Source organism: Pholcus phalangioides, unplaced genomic scaffold, assembly GCF_987345545.1.
Source record: "Pholcus phalangioides strain wild (caught in Gottingen) unplaced genomic scaffold, Ppha-v1.0 ptg000011l_1, whole genome shotgun sequence".
Taxonomy (NCBI): Eukaryota; Metazoa; Arthropoda; class Arachnida; order Araneae; family Pholcidae; genus Pholcus; species Pholcus phalangioides.
In genome coordinates, this window is record NW_028301604.1 from 62,030,001 (window position 1) to 62,050,681 (window position 20,681).

The following is a 20,681-nucleotide window of genomic DNA, read 5'->3' on the forward strand; positions in this document are numbered from 1 at the left end:
TCCTCGAACAGCTAAGACTGCTGCACACCTGTTTGCCATGGATGCGATGAGGTCATCGATCAGACTTTGGGGAATACTGTTCCACTCCTCAAGAAGTGCAATCTGCAAGTCTCGGACAGTAACAGGCGGCCTTGGTCGCGCAGCAATGCGTCGTCAAACAAAGGAATCTCCAATGGCTCCAGCGTAAGGGATGACATGAGGTCGCAGTATCTCGTCTGCATACTTTCGGGCCGTCAAAGTGCCATTCCGAATGATATACAGGTCCGTACGTCCGCCTATGCTGATTCCACCCCATACCATCCAACCAGCTCGTCTGTATTGTGACCTTTCACGAACGAATGTGGGGTTATTTCGAGTGCCCCTGTCCCTCCATACCAGAACACGTCGGGTGTCACACTCCAGACTGAATCGGGACTCGGTAAACAGCACTTGGCTCCAATCATGTTGCTCCCAATCTCGATGTTCAGCAGCCCATCTTCTTCGGGCCGCACGGTGGCGTGGGGTCAACGGAATGCAGACCATTGGCCTACATGCATAGAGCCCTCCCTCATGAAACCGATTACGTACTGTTTGGCTGGACACCCTTCGTCCGGTTGCCAAGAGCAACCGTCTTTGCAGCTGCGTAGCATTCTCTGTTCTGTTTCGACGGGCTGTTAATCGTATATACCGGTCATCAGTTGCTGTAGTAGGCGCGTGGCCGACCTTGCCCTGGTCGACGTCTAACATTTCCTGTTTCTTGGAATCGATTCCACAGCCTTGCAACAACACTTCTGGCGACTCCAACAGCGTCCGCGACACTACGTTGTGTTTGCCCGGATTCCAGTCTGCCTATAACACGCCATGCCATGGATTCCGGTAAATCACGTTGTTCAGACATCCTCAAGTCACCTTGTCTCAAAAAACAATACTGCGCAATCGAATTTCACAGTTACGGCAGTAAAACAGACGTTTCTGCAACATCCCGATTTCTGCCCTTATCTCCTTTTTCTGGTTTTTGATGTCATGAACTTTGATTTGCATATGAAGTTTTCTTCTTCCGTTTCCTGCTAGGCTTTAAATTATGGATGATTCATTTTATGTTACTTATCGGTATACATCTTTGCGTAATTTTGTTAAAACCATGTGCTCCCCTAATTGTTTTGAGCAGTGTATATGGCTGTATAATAAGGGTACGAACATAGTGCACGCTGGTACCCTTATTATATAGCCCTAGTTCCATCACTGCAGAGAAGTCGCATCTTCAAGCTGCAAGGTCAGCTGCTCCTGAGTGAATCTGGTTCCATTTTTTTTTTTTTTTTTTTGCTGTTTTTCTCGCAGTTGGTGTGGCCCCACCAGGGATTAATCACTTCACATACAAGCAAGAAATTTCTTGCCAAACTGCACATTTGGAAAAAAATTTGAATTATCCCTATTTAATAAAGCGGTAACAAATATAGTAACCATGTTCTAACCTAACTGCATGTTAGAAAAAACAAGAAGGAAAAAAGAAAAAATATAAAAGGAAAAAGTATAATAGATAAGAATTTTTTAGTTCTCTTTCGCTCTTTCATATATATAGTAGAAAGATACATTATATGTGTGGGAAAAAAATGTAACGTAGATAATAGGTTTGCTACAAAGCTTTGCGATGGTGAAGAGAGAGGAAAGAAAACACAGAGAACTTGTTCGAATTTATTCCACTGGAGTCTGTGGACATATTACACCTGTGATCATAAAGAGATAAAACATTCTGCGATTATTTTTCTTTTCAAATCACGTGAAAAACGTACAAAAATTTATTTAGCAATAAATATTTATATCATTATAAATAAGAAATTTTGAATTGAAGTAGAAGTGAAAAAATTAAAATAAATTTTCAAAATAATAGATATAGCCATAGGGCCGGAGAGAGATCAATCTTACTTTTTTTCTTTTTTTTTTTTACATTATAAATTCACTATAGATGAGCCCACTAATGATCTCAGATCCAAGATATGGGGGAAGCATGATCTGTGAAATCAGTCAATGATTGAGAAAGATACGGTGGATTCTTTGATATGTATTTTGAACTTTTTTAAAATTTTAAAATCTCCCTCCTCTTTTTTTCTGCAAATTATAATAATGCAAATGATTGTTTGCATTAATTTAAATTTTTCAAGGATAAAAAATAAAAGACGAAAATGGCTACAATCAGTATTATTCAACATAATGGAATAAAGTCCATTATACACAATGTCATCACTTGTCAACTGATGTTATTATAGCATCTGGTAAATACTGCTACCATAACCTATTCATTAAAGCGAAGGAACAAGTCAGAAAGTTTAAGTGCTCTGAGTGTGGATTTGGTTCCCGTACTTGGAAATTGAGTCAACATTTTTCTTCTCATCGAATGGCGCCATCAATCATCCAAAAGTTGAAGTATTTGCATTTTGGTCATTTTATGTTAATTTTGACGTTTTTAAAATTACCATGATGAAATTCTTACAAGCGGAAATTCTAAGAAAATTTGAATAGACCACTCGGGTAGCTTCATTTTGCAAGCGCCCAATCAGGATGGTGCAGTAGTCTTACACGCAGGTTCTCAGCTTCATTCTGACCATGATGTTTGAAGTGAACAGATCAAGAGTTAAGATTTGGTATGCAATCCAAGTGGGATCCTTGATCAGCATGTGATTAGTGGTTAAATATTTTTACTCTGAAAACGACACCCACTGTGTGTCAAAATGCATTCAGAGTTGTTGTATTTTTCGTATATTTGCCTTATTCATTGGCAAGTTCTTAAAAGTCCTCATTCGCCTCAAACTTGACGTGGTGTCACCTTAAAATGGTCACACCTAATTCGTTAGAGACTTCTTAATATCCTTGGGATTGAGTGATCTAGTCCAAAGTTGATCTAGTCTTCCATAAAAATGGCCATTATGCCCCTTTGAAGGCTTATACCTCACACTAAAAAATGACAATTTGGAAATACTTCGACTTCTAGAAGATAAATAGCACCATTCGAGAAGAAAAAAATGAAATTTTCTGCGAACGGAATTTGAACTCATAATCAGAGTGCGTACTAACCCTCAATCTTTTATCAAACACAACACAGCAACAGTAATACTGCTGTGTTATTATGACATGACTTTATACATAAATACAAATTCACACATGGGCCAAAACAGGCAAAAAGCTCAATCAGGTGGGAAAAAATAAATAAACAAATGCTTGCATAAAAATATGAATGCCACATATGTCTAAAATAAACAAACCAAAATAAAACATCATTTCACGAAATGAAAAAATTTTAAACTATAAGGAAAATATAATACTGCCCGTAAAAAATTATGGTTGTGTCTTCACATCTAAGACTTAACCTCATCCAGAATAATTTTAGCACTGCATTCAGCTCGTAGGTGAAACATGGGTGATTTGATTCAAAGTGAGCTACCATGCCTTGTCTCAATGTTGAAAGTCATGCTCCATTCATTTGCTGCAATCACATTTAAGTTAAGTCTAGAACAACTCCCTAACAGGTGGATTTATAACTACAACCATTAGTTTTGTGTCACCTGTGAATTTGCTATTGATCTAGAGCTTCTTGAAATACCAGGCTGACTCATCCACTATCTTTGAGTGAAAGCATGATGTCAGTATTATGTTGCTTTAGACTAGTGATGGGCAAACTTTTTTAGAAGCAGGCCAAAAAAGAAAAAAATTTGGCGGGAGGGAGGGGGGGGGGACATATTCTGACATTGATTCATAATCTTTTTGCTTGAAGTAAAATGGCGATATATTTTGCATTATTTGCAGACTGCCATTGTTTCATTTCAAAAAAGACAATGATTTATCCTTCACAACTGTGAAAATAAATAAGTATATTTTAATAATTTTATGCATATCTTTTATGGCGCATTCCACTTTTTCCATGTGCAAAAAATGTTTTAAATAAACTTCTATTAAAATGCTCACAACTATATTTTGCACGTGCAAAAAATGGAACTTCCCCCCTCAATGAATTTTTTTGAGAAACACTGAAATTGAACATTTTTCTATACTATTATTTTGAAATCTGCCCCCAGCCAGACAGAACCTCTAAGCGGGCTGTAGTTTGCCCATCATTACTTTAAACAATAGCTGTTGCCTAAGGTACCTAGAGAGGCAAAAACAAACTCAGTGCCCTCCATTTTGGAGCAGTAAAACCAGTTTTTTTGTTTTCTTAGTATCAAGGAGCCCAATCTTTTTCCCCCAATGATTTCCGATACCTCACTTGAAGTCGCAAATGTGTTCTTTGCTCAAAGATGAGCAAACGAGTCTGCTCTCTTTTATAAGGGCCTTACTTTGATCGAGGTTATCAATAAAAAGCGAAAAAATATTGATCCCAGAACACTACTTGTGGCATCTATCCAATCAGGAAATTCCCCGTTCACCATGGCTCTCTCTACGACACATTCCAGAACCCCGCATCAATCCAATTCAACAAAAGACTCACCCTCCCTAATTTAGCCCCACAACCCCAATCTCATGTGAACAAATTTAGACAATGTCCACATACTTTCCTTACCAAAGAGCTTTGGTCACGTGATTGTAAAACAAATGATGTTGTTTACACACAGGCTGACCATATTTCCTCGAGAAAAATTCAGGAAATTGCAAATTATTGCCAAAAAATTATGCTAAAGCTAAGCAAAATTTCCAGTTGTTGCTAAAATCACCAAAAAAATTATAAACTGCGTTAAATGAAGTGCTATTGCAAACTGCAGCGAATTAAAATGAATTCGCAGAAATCAAATGGTCGACATGAAAAATATGTGAAATGAATATATCATGAAAGTTGGAAAATAATTTTAATTCTTCATTTTGATAAAAATTCAAGTAGGCTCCATTGAAAATATGGGGGAAAAAAGGACATTTTTCATAAAAAAATTTGGGATGGCCATTTTTATTTGATTAAAATTTAATTAATCAGTCAAGATTAAATTTTTTTAACTAGCCAGTTAAAAATGTATTTGATTTCCAGCCCTAGTATTAAGTAAAACTGACCAGATGTAATTGTCCATCCTGTACTTTGGTACGTCTGACAAAATTTATGGGCAAATGCTGCATTATGAAGCTGTTTTTCAGTGAATAATAAGATTTACAGAAAATCTTCAACATTCTGGCAACACCTGATGAGTCAATTTTCTTTTTTTTGGTTCTATCACTGTGACAAGTCAGAAAATACAAACATAGACCAGCCTACATTACTTTTTATTCGCCATGATAATCTTTGGTTTGATGACAAGATCATTAAATTAATTTTCTTACCCCCTGTACCTGAAGTAGTAGTTACATAAATGATCATAAAAAAAATTAAAGTCAAATTATTTTTTTTAAGACCAAGAGAAAAGAGAGCATGTAAATTTTTAGTACCAAATTCCCTTTGAGTGTTATTTTTATGATCTGAGTTCCTTTTATAGTATAGCATAAATGTTTAGAACAGACATCTTCAACCTGGTGCTACCTGAAGTACCCAGAGTGCTAGATGCTTGGGTTACATTTCATGCTCGCGAACACTTGATTAACATTCCAACTGAACACCTTGGAGTAATTGCATTCAAAGATTGAAATCATAATCATTTAATGCATTTGTATGTTAAAATTGCTGTAAGGATGCTCTCCTTTTGATGATGGTACAGGCAGTGCTCGTGACTGGAAAAGGGTAGAAGACCTCTGGTTTAGAACATGTTAGAAATGATGAACTACAGGGAATTTTCATGTCTGACATCATTAACAATTTCCTGAAAAACCATACATTTATTTGAATTCATTGAGCATACAGAAAAAAAAATACACAACCAATCATTTGACTTTTAAATTTTAATACAGTCTCTGAACTTTACAATATTGCACATCACATAATGGAAGACTTTTTTAAGTGATTAGATCACTTAAATTTCATACACAGCTTGAACAGATAAATATAAATCTCTAAAGACAAACATAACCACCAGAACATTCAGTGTGCATATGACTACACTATATTCAGAATATTTCATTCAAAAATAATAAATCATACTGATGAGTCTAAATCTACACTGCATAAACACAAATTTGATTTTCCTGATATGTAAGATAAAATGTCAGTAATGCCTAGCATTTTAGCACCAGTGAAATAAAATGAGGGTAAAACTCCAAAAAAAAAAAAAAAAAAAAATTGCAAGTTTTTTAAAGTTTTAAAAATAGTTTTACATTATTACCATTTCAATTTCTTTTTTTCTTAAAAACTCATGTCAAGCAGAAAAAATATATGTGACTTCAATGCAAAATTCGATCTTACAAAAATATGTCTCTTTTGAAAAACCATATTGACTTTTCAGAACCAACAGCATTTATAAAGCTGAAAAAAATTAAAAAAAGAAACATATGCATTCAAAAATTTTTTGAAGGTATAAATTAAAAAAATATAATACAAAAAAATAAAAAAAATAAATAAAAATACATAAATTAGTGAATGTGGGCTTTTTCCAGAATATTAATCCATTTGCATGTGCATCACAGCTCTAATTATGCTGCTACTTGCTTTATATAAATTGGATGTGCTGACCTCACATTCAGCCTGTATCAACATTCACTTTTGATTTATTTTTCTATTAAGGTTTACTGAAATTTTAAACCACTAGAAATCAGATTAGCAATGCATTGGAAGCATTCATACACAAAAATACTAAACTTTCCCACTGTGAGATGTGTGTATGTAATTGATGATTTGTCATCTGTAGAACATTTGTCATATAAATATTTGACACACCGAGAAATTTGAAAAATCTGAACCTTAGAAAAGCTATTTTCTTCCTAATTTTTTTCTACAACAAAGCTATTTATGTACCCATGTGAAATAACTACAGCAGGACCTCAATTATCCGAACACATCGGGACCAAAGGATGTTCGGAAAATCGATTTCGAAACTAATTCAATGAAGTGAATAAATAAATTGAATTTAAGATTAATTTGTCAGATGAAAAAAAATATGACAGCTAAATCTGCTCCTATATTCACACATTTGTTTGCTTCTTAATCGCTTGTAACTACATACACTGTACCCGGATCTGCTCCCTACAGGTACGGTATGTACAATTGTTTGGAAGTGAATTATTCTACAATAGAGCTATCGTGTGGAAAGAAAAGAGGATTCAATTTCCAAGAAAATACCAACTGTTTGTTGAGCATCACTGACTATAGAAAACTGAAAATGAGTTAGGTGGAAAAGGTGTTCAATTGACAGAGTTGTTCGGAAAATTGATGTTCGGATAAACAAGGTTCTACTTTACTTCTAAATAAAACTTAAGCTAACCAAGGGTTACAAGATGTCTTCATTTAACAGGGCATGTTCTAATTTTCTGTGTCATTTTAAGCATCTTCATTGGTTTTGAAATTTTACCCTTTTTTTCCTTATATTTTTATGGCTCCAAAATTATTTCCCTTTTTTAATTTGAAAAAAAAAAACTTGTAGCGTGAAACAAAAATCTGTTTATCAGTGTGTGTTTATTTGGATTTTCCACACATATTTACACCCTTTGAGGAGTCCCACGGCTGTACTTACCCTCCATTAAAAGTATTCTGCCCCCCCCCCAAAAAAAAATACTGTACGCCTACATATTGGATGCATCTCAGTTTTGGTAGGGAAAACAATCGTTGTACTTTGTTGGTACAGAGGCCTTATCTGTTGTAAAAATATGTAAGTGGCATACATTGTCAAGAGGACACATGCATGTGTCCTCATTTCTAAGTTTCAGAATCCACTAACATTATGCCACTATGCTAGGATCTAAGTATAGTGGCGCCATCTGTTGTGAACAAAGATAAATAAGTTGTTAAGGCAGCACAAGCATCAGTCCTCAATTTGGAGTTCTGGAATCCGGTAACCCCAAGCTCAACCATATTCATAACAAATTCCACAACCCAGACTAGACCAACACATTCAGTTAAAAAGAACCAAAACTAAATCAATTACTCGCTTATGTTTTTATATACATGGGTAAAGTCCATAATGAAATTTAAAAATGCCACACACAGTTATATTTGGAAACAGTCACAGGAACCTGGGGGGGGGGGGTGAGGTTATTTGAGCCCCCCCCCCATGAATTTCATGAGAGGGCTTAGGGCCCCCACTAATAATCAATGAATGTACAATCAATGCACCACTCCCTCTACTGAATGAATGAACGCCAGAACTTTGCCACTGGACTTATCCCGTTGCCGAGATCTCTTCCAGCCCAGATTCGTGGCAGAGTCTGGAACAGCACTCCCTCTACTGCATAAGGGCTTGCGTCCCATATATATATATGGGACAACAGGCAACTTTCAGTTCCCACAATGTTTTCTTTCTTTCAGCATCTCTGGGAACAGTACATTACAAGTGCAAAGAATATTGTGAACTTTTCTACTGTGGTTTCTCTATTTCATCCCTTATTCCTTCTTGTGTTTGGTTGATAGCCTTCAATTTCAATTCACTTCAAATTTATTTATTTGGTTCCAAAGTTAAATAACACATAAAACAGTCAAATTTAAATGTTTGTCGTCTAGAGGCCTAAGCCTGTACAAAACAATTAATCAAAAACTATACAAACTGAAGAGCCAAAAAAACTAGTACAGGAATGTGTATGGAACCAATCAGAGTATGGCGCTGCAGTCGGCAACGCCTATATAACACAACAAGTGTCTGGCATAGTTGTTAGATCGGTTACTGCTGCTACAATGGCAGGTTATTGAGATTTAAGTGAGTTTGAATGTGGTGTTATAGTCGGCGCACGAGAGATGGGACATAGCATCTCCGAGGTAGCGATGAAATTTGGATTTTCACGTACGACCATTTCATGAGTGTACCGTGAATATCGGGAATCCGGTAAAAAATTAAATCTACGACATCGCTGCGGCCGGAAAAAGATCATGCGAGAACGGGACCAACGACGACTGACGAGAATCACTAAACGTGACAGACGTGCAACCCTTCCGCAAATTGCTGCAGATTTCAATGCTGGGCCATCAAAAAGTGTCAGCGTGCGAACCATTCAATGAAAAATCATCGATATGGGCTTTCGGAGCCGAAGGCCCACTCGTGTACCCTTGATGACTGCACGACACAAAGCTTTACGCTTCGCCTGAGCCCGACAACACAGACATTGGACTGTTGAGGACTGGAAACACGTTGCCTGGTCTGATGAGTCTCGGTTCCAATTGCTTCGAGCTGATGGACGTGTACGGGTATGGAGAGAACCTCATGAATCCATGGACCCTACATGTCAACAGGGGACTGTTCATGCTGGTGGAGGCTCTGTGATGGTATGGGGCGTGTGCAGTTGGCGTGATATGGGACCCCTGATACGTCTAGATACGACTCTGGCAGGTGACAGGTACGTAAGCATCCTGTCTGATCACCTGCACCCATTCATGTCCATTGTGCATTCTGACGGACTTGGACAATTTCAGCAGGACAATGCGACACCCCACACGTCCACAATTGCTACAAAGTATCTCCAGGAACACTCTTCTGATTTTAGACACTTCCGCTGGCCACCTAAATCCCCAGACATGAACATTATTGAACACATCTGGGATGCCTTGCAACGTGCTGTTCAGAAGAGATCTTCACCCCCTCTTACTCCGACGGATTTATGGAGAGCCCTGCAGGATTCATGGTGTCAATTACCTCCAGCACTACTTCAGACATTAGTTGAGTCCATGCCACGTCGTGTTGCGGCACTTCTGCGGGCTCGCGGGGGCCCTACACGATATTAGGCAGGTGTACCAGTTTTTTTGGCTCTTCAGTGTGTATATATATATATATATATATATAGATATATATATACTGTGTTATATATTATATATATATATATAACACAGGAGTTATAATAAAAAATGAAGTTAAATAGTAGAATCCTTTTGGATAAACTTTTGTAACAATTAATATTTAAAATACTTGTTCACAAAACAGTAGCATTTGGTACAATAAAAAATGGTATGAGTCAACTACAGGCATATTGATAATAATATAATTCGCTTCTATAATTGAAAATATACATCAATATCGTCTATTGCTATTAGAAATTCAAAAAGTGATTTTTTAAATGATGCAAACCTAGATAAATTCTGTATTACCAATGGTAAAGCATTAAATAGTTTAGGAGCAAGGTAGTAAAAATTTTTGTGAAATATTTCTTTTCTAAATGAGGGTATGCAGTAAATTTTGTTTGGTCTTCTCAGTGATATGGACTCTCTTTGAGTGCATATTGATTTATTACGATATATGTAGAGTATGATTCGGTAGATGGCGTTATGTCTTATGGAAAATAGATTTAAATTTCTATGAATTGAGATTTCAGAGCGAGCACTGTAAATAGTTTTGAAGCATCTGTTTTGAATAGAACAAATAGGTTGTAGATTTGTCCTGTAATCGCCTCCCCAGATGATGATACCCCCCAACTGACAATTGAATAAAACCATGCATAGTAAATTTCTCTCAGTAATTCTGCCGTTACCTTTTGTTTCAGATAATAGAATTTATGTACCAATAGAAAGTTAGCGAAGGCTATCAATCAAACACGCTGACCAGCATTTGCTTTTTTCTAACATAGGGATTTATTATAATTAATTAATGAATCAGCTGTATATATATAAAAGATTATTTTTCTCACACTTGTTGTTTTTCTCATACAAATATGTTTCATTTGTATACAATGGAACTTTGGTTTTCGAGTGTTTCAATATATGAGCAAAAATTTTGTCTCGATAAACGAGTAATGATCCACATTACAAAAAAATAAATAAAATGTGCTTCAATTACATGACCACAACTGATCAGATGTTTCTTTGCTTTAATCCACATGCCTACTGCACATAATCTTCAGCAAACAAAGAACCCTCCAATTCCCATGAGTTTTGGAAAATCCATTTCTATATTGTGCACTGCCTCAAGATCATCAATAAGGCCTAGGATGAGGTCACCAATTGAACCCCCAATTCTTCTTGAAGGAAACTGTGGGCTGATTGTATTATTGAACATGGCTTTGAGGGGGCTAGCTGAAGAACAGAAGACACTATTTGTCGAAGAGATTGTGTCCTTAGGGAAGACCATGGGATTAGAGGTGAATAAGGCTGACATTCAGAAACTAGTGGAGGAACGTGGCCAGAAGTTGACCACAGACAAACTAATGGATCTCTATTGTGCACAACATCAGGAGCTTATGGACATGATCTAGTCTGATGACGATGAAGAAAGAAATCAGGAGAAATCTCTTTGGTTCAAATGAAATTAGAGAAATGTATAAAATGTGGGAAGTCAAACAAAATTTTGTAAAAAGAACCACCCAAATAAAGCTGTAGCTGTGTGTACAATGAATCTGTCCAACAACGATATATTTTAGTATTTCTGCAAAAAACTCCAGAAAGGAAGTAAAAGCAAGCATCATTGGAATGGTTCCTTTTCTGAAGTCAAACAAAAAGAAAATGATTGCTGGGAGCCAGCAGATATCAGTGAGTCCATAAATCATCCTAAATGATAGCCCTCCTCTCTCTCTCATCATTTAGAATAGGTAAATTTGTAAAACTATTGTATTGTATGTTTACTTTATGGCGTTATTGTATTATTTATTACACTATTATTGCATCGTGTTATCTATTACATGCCATTTTTGTCAGTAATTATTATGTGAATGAATAATTGTGGAATAAATCCTCAGAGTTTACATTAAGGTACACTGAGGCAAGTGGAAATTGGGGGTAAGTGGAACCACATATAATTTATAAAATTCGATTAGCTTCTGGGAACGATCTCTTGCAAAATTTTTCTTCTATACTTACTTCTATTTCTCAGTAAATATATAATTGGCACGATAGCTGCTCATACGACAAGGAGCTTCCATATGGACAACTTAGATTTGTAGTCAAGGCACTACCTGTTGTACATTTTGACTATTTCTGAAAATGTGATTGGCCTTATATCGATATTTCAGGGCCAATTTCTTCCTTTCTAATTACTTTATATATCTGTCATATTTTAATCTAATTCTTATATCTCTTTGTGTAAAATAGGATTTAAGAGGTTTATACCTTCCCCACGTTTTCACTGTACTAGGGCAAGTGAAACCCAATGCATTAACACAGAAATATTGCTCGGTCCTTTTTGAGTGAAAGTGGGTCCCTCTCATAAAAATTTATCTTGAAAAAAAATTATGCCCCCCCCCATAATTCACTGGTAACTCTATGAATTTTCTTCCAGCATGCCCCAGGTCTTTGATATTACCTGCTTATATTTCTTCATTGAAACTCAGCGGTGGGCCATGTTCTGGGTAGGAGAAGAAGAGGTATCTGTGAATCAAGTAATTCATTTCTAAAAATATGTTCTATCCAAAGGTTCATTTACTTTCATTGTCTCTTTTATGATGGTTTTTTGAACATTGTTATAAGCAGGATCCACTTTATTTAACAGTTGGAGGCACACATTTATATATTTACTAATAAATCAATCTATAAATTCCTTTCTGATTGATTTTACATTTTGTTAAAAAAATCTTAGCATTTTCTCAATATCTTTTGATTAAATTTAAAGCAAATTAGATTTTCTCTCTCTCAGACACTTATCTTCTGATTCCCTATTCATACTTTGATTTTCCTAGTAAAATGATTTTATTTTCCCTCCCTGATAGTCCACCACTCTGATCTGTTGCCATTTAACTGTCATATATTTTCACACCTGAATATGCGAGCTATGTCAGATTTGTGTTGGAGAAACTTAACAGTGTGCTTATGTGTGTGCCCCCAGCATATGGTGTGTTTGTGTTCAGTATAGGTGGGGTGCCATCTATATCTAGCACGACAACTAGATACTTTTTCTCAAACGGGGCAAACACACATTTTGACACACCCATGTAATGTAGAAGCAGTTATAAAGGGTGAATTTGGTGCCACCCTCTAGTTCAGAGCCCGGGACACTAGACTCACCTGTCCCTCCCCCCTCCCAGTTGCGGCCCTGCATCCATCCTCCAAACTGGCAATGCGCGCATTTGAAATTTAATGCATACATATTTGTGTTGTAGGTCTGTGTAATCATCGTGGCAACTCGAAGTTTTTTTCAAAAGATCCAAACCCGGATTAACACCAAAAGTAAAATTTGAGGGGGGTTATAAGAAGCCTCTTCCAGATTGCCTTTTTACAGATTCAGTTTTTTTCACACGATCTCTGGAAAGTTTTACAATTTGAACAGCCATTCCAATCCTTTACAATTTAAAAAAAAAATCACATTTGCAATATTGTGGGAATGAGGTGAATTTAGGCCGTATAGATGCTGTCTTTGAATACCGGCAGATAGCCGTGAAAGTACAGTAATTTCCGGTATGTAACCGGAAGGGAGAAAATCTGCAGGGGAATAAAAACTCTAGAATTTGACAATTACACGGCCCCTCATTCAGGGAAGCAACTAGAGATATCCCTTATCTTATTCTTCAACAACCCACATGTATATCAATACAGTACAGTGCACAAAGTGGTAAAACCACTTTTTCAAGGTAGTGCAATCATGATTCACGGTAGAAAGAAAAAAGTTGGGGAGGTTTTTCTCTCTACTTTTTACTTCTTAGAACTAGGAAAGAATTTTTCTAGGAAAGAAACAAAATTTTTATGAGTCTTTTTCTGAAATTCTGGGTATTTGACGCATTTATAGTAAAACAATGGCATCTCTGATTTACACTAACTCCATACTCCTGCATTTTTGTATTCCCCTTCTCATTTGCCTCATATAATGTCGGATAATATTTAATGGGGGGAGGGGGTACTTTTATATTGTCATTTTTCTACATTTCAAAGTCATTAATTAACATTGTGAGTTTTCCGAATACTAAAGTTGTAAATTAGCTTTTATACAAAAATAATAAAATGTTTGGGCTTTTTTATGGTTTAAATTAATTTTTTTTCTTTGTTTAAACTTCTTTCATTTATGAATCATCGTTATATGAATGATTTTAAAGCACAATCAGTGTGAAGTTTCACTTGCCCCCCCCCCCCTCAAGGAGGCAAGTGGAACCAACAATTCACTAAACAATAAAATTAATCTTGAAAAGGAGAGACACTGAAGAATTGTGGTTAAAGCACCAGCCCTAAAAAGAGAATAATTCAAACAACCTGCTTCCATATTTTCAAGAAGTTTCATCGACTTCTCCAACATAGGTGCTAACTTGAACTAATGAAAAAAGTGGTTCCACTTACCTCAGTTTACCTTATTCCCTATGGGGACGTTTGTATTAATATACAAGTGATTTGGATTACAAGCACATTCACGGAACAAATTATGCTCATAAGCCAAAGTTACACTATATGCTTTTTAGTGCAGTAAAATATCTTTAGCAACGATATGCATATAAACATGATATTAAAAAACCCAACAAATTAAGCATTCAATTTACATTCATTTCACTTACTTTCTTGCAGCTCACTAGAAATTGCATTTTATATTTTAGGAAATTTTATTGGACCTTGAGCATGACATGAACCAGAATTTTTGGCAGATGGTCCTTTTCCTTTGTAATCGAAAACACATTCGTGAGATTCTGGGTAACGATGGCGAGCACAGAATGCAAAGCCACATCTAAAATTCACAAAAATGTGTTTTTAATTATATTTACAAATGTTATGTTTACAAATATAATTTTTGAGTTACTGAAGCAATAAAAAGTTAAAACATGTTTTGAAAAAAATTAATATTAGAATTTATCACTGCTGAATTTTTGTAGTGGTTTTACTGTCAGAAAAAATCTCTCACTTTATCAAAACTACCAATGGAAGGCTATAAATAACTGTAAAAAATTTCATGCAATTGTGAGAGGAAAAACAAATAATCACAAATTCTAAGTTTTCAAAGAATCTCTGTATTACATGTCAACAAATTTGATTCATTACCATAATTACAGTTCAATTTTTAACCATAAACATTACATTTGTCATCTTAAGACAATTGAACGACCGACATTATTTGAACGCAAAATTGCAAAAGAACCACGGCTATACGCGCTTTGGAACTATAGGAAGTTCCTTCATCAGTAGCAAAAAAATACTCCTTATAGCAGGAGTTACTCGCTGTTGTAGGCAAAAGAGTCAAATTCAAAATGAACCGGCAACAAGAGACCATAATTTTGACCATAACCTTTGATAATAATAATAAATAACTTTTGACCATAAATTTGGCTTCTCTTCTGCCAAAATCATTCAAAAATGCCATCCTCACCGTCTGACTTGGACTTCTTTGAATCATTCCACATCAACAAAAACACAAACCAGTTGGTCAACGACCTAACTAGCACACCACCCTTCCCAAAAATCTGGCAACAGTTTCTACAATAATTATTCTTCTCCATCAGCATCACTATCATGTTCTCGTTTGCCATTGGCTCCACCATTTTTCTTTTTCCGCCTCCTCTACTCTTTTGTTGCCGGTTCATTTTGAATTCGACTATTTTGTCTACAACAGCGAGTAACTCCCTGTAAGGAGTTTTTCGATGTTTTTTCTTTTTTCTTTGTTTCTGCTACTGATGCAGGAACTTCATATAGTTCCGAAACGTGTATAGCCATGGCTCTTTTGCAATTTTGCGTTCAAATAACGTCGGTCATTCAATTGTCTTATCTAACCCAAAAGGTATTTTTAATAAAACAAACTGGTACACATTCAAATGGTACAAATTCATTTTCTATTTGTCATCTTGTTCAGAACTATTGCTGTAGCAATTGAGAGGAGACTGAATATAAGGCAGAGTGCACACTGGACTGATACAGCAAGTAATACAACTCTATTATACCAGTGTACATTGAATCAGTTGCTTCAAAATTGACTTCCTATTTTTAACCAACTTGTGTTGATGTTGTAATGCTGTAAAAAATTGGTGAAATCTAGATATTTTTGTTTTTACTGTGAAATGTATTTTAAACATGGAGAAAACAAGCCATGTATTGTTGAACTATGGTTCTTATATACCCACTACTTTACAGCACACCAACTCTGGTCATATACCGCCATATTGCAATTTCCAACCAGTGGAGTGGAAAAAAGAAGTGTTCCAAATAGAGTTCCCAACAGTGGGTGGGAAATGAAGTGGGTCACCCCAGACTCGATAGGTAAAACACCACCTGCTAGTACTGGGCTATGTGTACCGATTTATAATAAATCACCATGTAAGGCCCACATCGATATCCAGATTTAACAATTTTGAACATATTGATGTATCGTTAGCTCTGACATGCGATGTTTAATATTGGTGTAATTCGATGTAACAACATTATTGTTCAAATGATGATACCGATATAAAGAGTACGCTTAAGCAATGTCTAATATTGGTGGAATCTAATGTAACAACACGAAAAATACTAAAAACTGACAACCGAAAAAGTTTTTCAAAAATATTTTAAATACCTGCATTTGTAAGTTGTGCATATTCCAAGCTTTTTTCGACAGAACCTACATAAAACCTTGCCTTCATGACCAGGTGAAGTTTCATTTATGTATGGCAATTTAGGCATATTTGAAATCTGAGATTCTGATGAAATCTATAAAAAATCAGTCATATTAAACACTTTACTATATGTGTACCCTATGGAACATATACAATTGAAAGGCTAGCAGCAAGAAAGGGTTAGCTTCACTTTTGGCACTTTTGGGAAATTAAATAAAGTTTAAATTTTGAAGTTTTGTCAAAAATATTTTTTCCACTTACAGTCCATGCACCTATGCATGATTTGCCACCAATATAACATCCAGAAATACCTATTCTGTAAAGCAGGGTGGAGTTTTGGATTTTGGAGCTAACTGCTTATTGCCCCAAACAAAAATTCAAATTTTTAAAATCTGATATTTGGACTAAATAAAACATTAAGGTACTAAATTGAGTTTCAAAAAGCTTATATCTTGTGGGACAAGAAGGTTTTTTGTTTCAGCTAGTTGGTTAATTTTTTCAAAAGTAATCAAGATCTCTATAAGTTTCTATGAATCATCTAATTGTGTTCCGCCTGATTTCAGTTGGTTGTAGAGCCACATCTTGTGCCCAATGTATTTTTTGAGCAATTTCAGTTGCATCTTCGAATTTGGCTTTCAGTGGGATTGCACTTTCACTGGCATCAGCTGGTCAAAGTTCATGTAGAGTGATAAGTGTCATAGACTTGACAAGTGTCTGATCTTGGATGACCAAACATGGCATTGCAATTTGATTTAAAGTATCTGAAGTAGAAATCAAGTGAAGCATTGGCACATTCTCAGTGTTTTTCCAAAAACAACTTGCACATCATTTTCACACAGTTCTGGAGACAGATTACATGCAGTAAAACCTCTTTTACAAACACTAACAGGACAAAAAATTTGTCCATAAAAGAGGGGTGACTGTTAATCAGGGGTTTGAAATAAGCATTTTTATTATACAATGGGAAATTATTATTAGGCCATAAAAGAGGGGGTGACTGTTAACAGGGGTTTCACTGTATATATATATTGTTTGTCATTTTGGCTGTAGTGTTAGCTGGAAAAGTTAACTAGCTGGAAAGCTCTCAGAATGTGGTTGTAAATCTTTTGTTTAGTTTGTTCCAGTATTGGGTAACCATCCCCCCATTCAATTCTAATATTGCGCATATAAATGGAGCTTAAGCTGAAAACATGGTAGTGTGGCGAGGAAAGCAAAAAATGGAAAAATATTGCCACAAGCAAAGAACATAGCGTACACACACACGTAGTGGATAGATATAGCAGAGAGCTATCAAGCAGAAACTCACAACCATTTATTTTTTAAATAAAGAATCTGCTCTATGGTTTAGAACTCCCAAAAATTTAAAAATTATAAGGACCAGCACTCAGATATCAGTTAAGAAAAAATAGTGTGGTGAATATCACTATTTTTAAGAATAATTATGGAAATATTCCACTCCTATATATTTTGGTCACCCTCTTCCCATATCATTTACTGCGGTACTTAGGCCTGATCATTCAACAAAAGAATCAATTATATTTATTACTAAATTCATAGGTATAAAAATAAAAATACCAAGTCTAAAAATGAGCCCTGCAGCATTGTCTGAAGAGCATCGTGAGCTCCAGAAAGTAGATGTCTAGAGCCCTTATCTGACTGAAATTACCAGTGATACCTATGATTACCAATTACCATCTTATACCAGTTACCTATGATATTCACCATTGAAAATCATAGAAGCAAATCTCATAATTATGAGGCTGTGAGTCGTGCCGGGTGGACCAATGGATTAGGGTGGCACAGTCCAGTTCAGAGCCCTGTCAGCCTCGTCATTGTGTACAGGGAAAATGCTTGTTTTTTTATATGAATATTTTTTTGTTTCATAACTTTTTTTACACAACTAAGAAACAATTTTTGACACAAAAGAAACCAGCATAACAAACAAACATTCAGTATGGAAATATTGGCAGTACACGGAAAATTAATGAGCAAATAAAGTTTGCTAAATTTTCCAGTGAAATAAATATACAAGATGTTCTAATTCAGAATAATTGAAATACATTTTCCCACACGCACTCACAATGTATGATAAATTAGTGTAAAACTTAAAATGCAAATCATTTTCAGTTCGGTTAAGCATTTGCATATGAAAAAAGTTCAGCAAGAAATTTATAAAAATGATTTGTTACTTGTTGTTTCCATTTGATTGTTCACAGCATTCTAAAATATGTCGAGAAGTAAGCATTAACGATTCTGGAAATATTTTTGATCTTATATACAGGCACATAGGAATCCATATGCTTGATTTCATTACTGTGCTCTTTTTTTCCCCATTGCTGCCTCACTATGTTTTCAGACTTAGATTTTCTTTACTTACATCAGGTAAAGTACTTTGTATTGGGCCAAGGGGGAGTCAGCTTGGGGAGCTACCCCTTTCTTGCCCCAATGCTACGATGGTGTAAGCTTTTTATATTCAGAAACATGGGAACTAACTGCTGGCGTTACTTTCACCTTGCACCAAATGAAGGAAAGTTTTTTTAACAAGAAAGTGTTAACTCATGTGCCAAAAATGGAGCAAACCTCTTCTCGCTGCAAGCCCTTCAATTGTAAAATTATTAATTAAATACAGCAATAACCCAATGTTATGTGATAGGTAAGATAAACGATAAACACGTAAGTCGGGAGCAATTTTGCATGAAAATATATAACATACAGGGTGTAAAGTCATATATTTATACCCTTTTTATCAAACCATTGGTGATAGAAACATATAATTCGAAAAAGTATAAAAAAATAACATGCCCATTTTAGGTATTTCATTCCCATTTTACATGGGGCCGTATATGTATTGAGATACAAAATTTTAATTTTTCATAGGTAATGTATTAAATACCTCGTCAGCAGTTTCAGAATTTTGCTCAAACTTGACTAAGGTAGCATGATTACTTTCTGCAAGAAAAGAAACAAGCAGAGGATGTTTATATTTGAAAACCAATTGAATTATAGAATATATACTTTAATTCACACAAGCTACATATTTTAAATGAATTCATATTGCTGCCACATTTTGTACAATGTATTTATAACTACTGAGGTCACCTTAAAAAATGTAACTGTTTTAAATTTAACTTTTGTTAGGTACAATTACAGTAATACTTCAAAGTTAAGCAATAGGTGGGACAGACAATAACCGTATAAGTTAGGATATGATTGGGATCAAAATTTAGAAAAAATACAAATTTGTCAACCTTCTTACTATGGCTTCATAAAATTAAACTTGCCTTGTGACTGCAATCCTATTTAAGACCTTAAGGGGTCACATACTTCTTAACATGAGGAAAAGTTTGAATATCATTCAAAATACTATTTAACCATTGATTTATTAGAATTTTTTCACATATTTTTCATTAAATATGTTATCCTATGCTGGTATAAAATTTTATATATCTCTAATACTTAATTTTTTAAAAATTAAAAGAAAACACATTAAAAACAGCTTGCACGCATGGTAAAATGACATCACATCAATGTAGCCATACAATATTAAAATTGAAATGAAGAAAACGATCCATTTCATATAATGAACTAAAAGATTGAAATTGCAAAGAATTGAAATTCTTATTTGAAATTTAAATTTTCGAAAATTAAAAAAAAAAATTAATAAATTTATTTTTTTTATAAATCAAATATTTATGAATGGATCTGAAGCAATCTTTTAGTTCATTTTATAAAGTGAACCTTTTTTCTTCGTTTTAATTTTAATATTATATGGTTACATTGATATCATGTCATTTTGTCATGCGTGCAAGCTGTTTTTAACGTGGTTTTTTTTTTTTTAATTTTTAAAAAATTAAGTATTAGAGATATTTAAAACTTTATGCCAGCATAGGATAACACATTTAATCAAAAAATATGTGAAAAATTTTAATAAATCAATGGTTAAAGAGTATTTTGAATGATATTTTAACTTTTCCCCATGTTAAGAGGTATGTGACCCTTTAAGGCTGTATTCCCTAAAGTCTGTGCAAATGGAGTCATGTGTTAAATGCATGGGCAGAGATACGGGGGGGGCGGCATTACCCCCCCCCCCAGGGTCAAAGGTGGAGTCGACTGATCTAATGTATATATGAATTGACATCATCATCATCGTGCCCACCCAGGAATAATGACCATGCCCCCCCCCCCCAGATTTCCAGGTCTATCTCCGCCTATGGTTAAATGGCATGACTTTGAATACTTCGATA

At 35.2% G+C, this 20,681-nt stretch overlaps 1 protein-coding gene across 4 annotated transcripts in view; it reads right to left on the reverse strand.

The window, feature by feature from the left end:
* Positions 1-5,808: 5,808 nt before the first annotated feature.
* LOC149080675 (uncharacterized) overlaps positions 5,809-20,681 on the reverse strand; it is a 49,484-nt gene continuing 34,611 nt past the window's right edge. For 3 of the 4 annotated variants that reach the window (XM_089239871.1, XM_089239870.1, XM_089239869.1), the window contains 4 exons: positions 19,331-19,386; positions 16,398-16,531; positions 14,416-14,582; positions 5,809-6,343 (listed from right to left, as the gene is read on the reverse strand). In XM_089239871.1, the coding sequence (XP_089095997.1) occupies positions 14,444-14,582; positions 16,398-16,531; positions 19,331-19,386 (329 nt within the window). In that variant the 3' untranslated portion in view covers positions 5,809-6,343; positions 14,416-14,443. The remainder of the gene's footprint in view (positions 6,344-14,415; positions 14,583-16,397; positions 16,532-19,330; positions 19,387-20,681) is intronic. The other variant, XM_089239868.1, reaches the window with a different exon arrangement.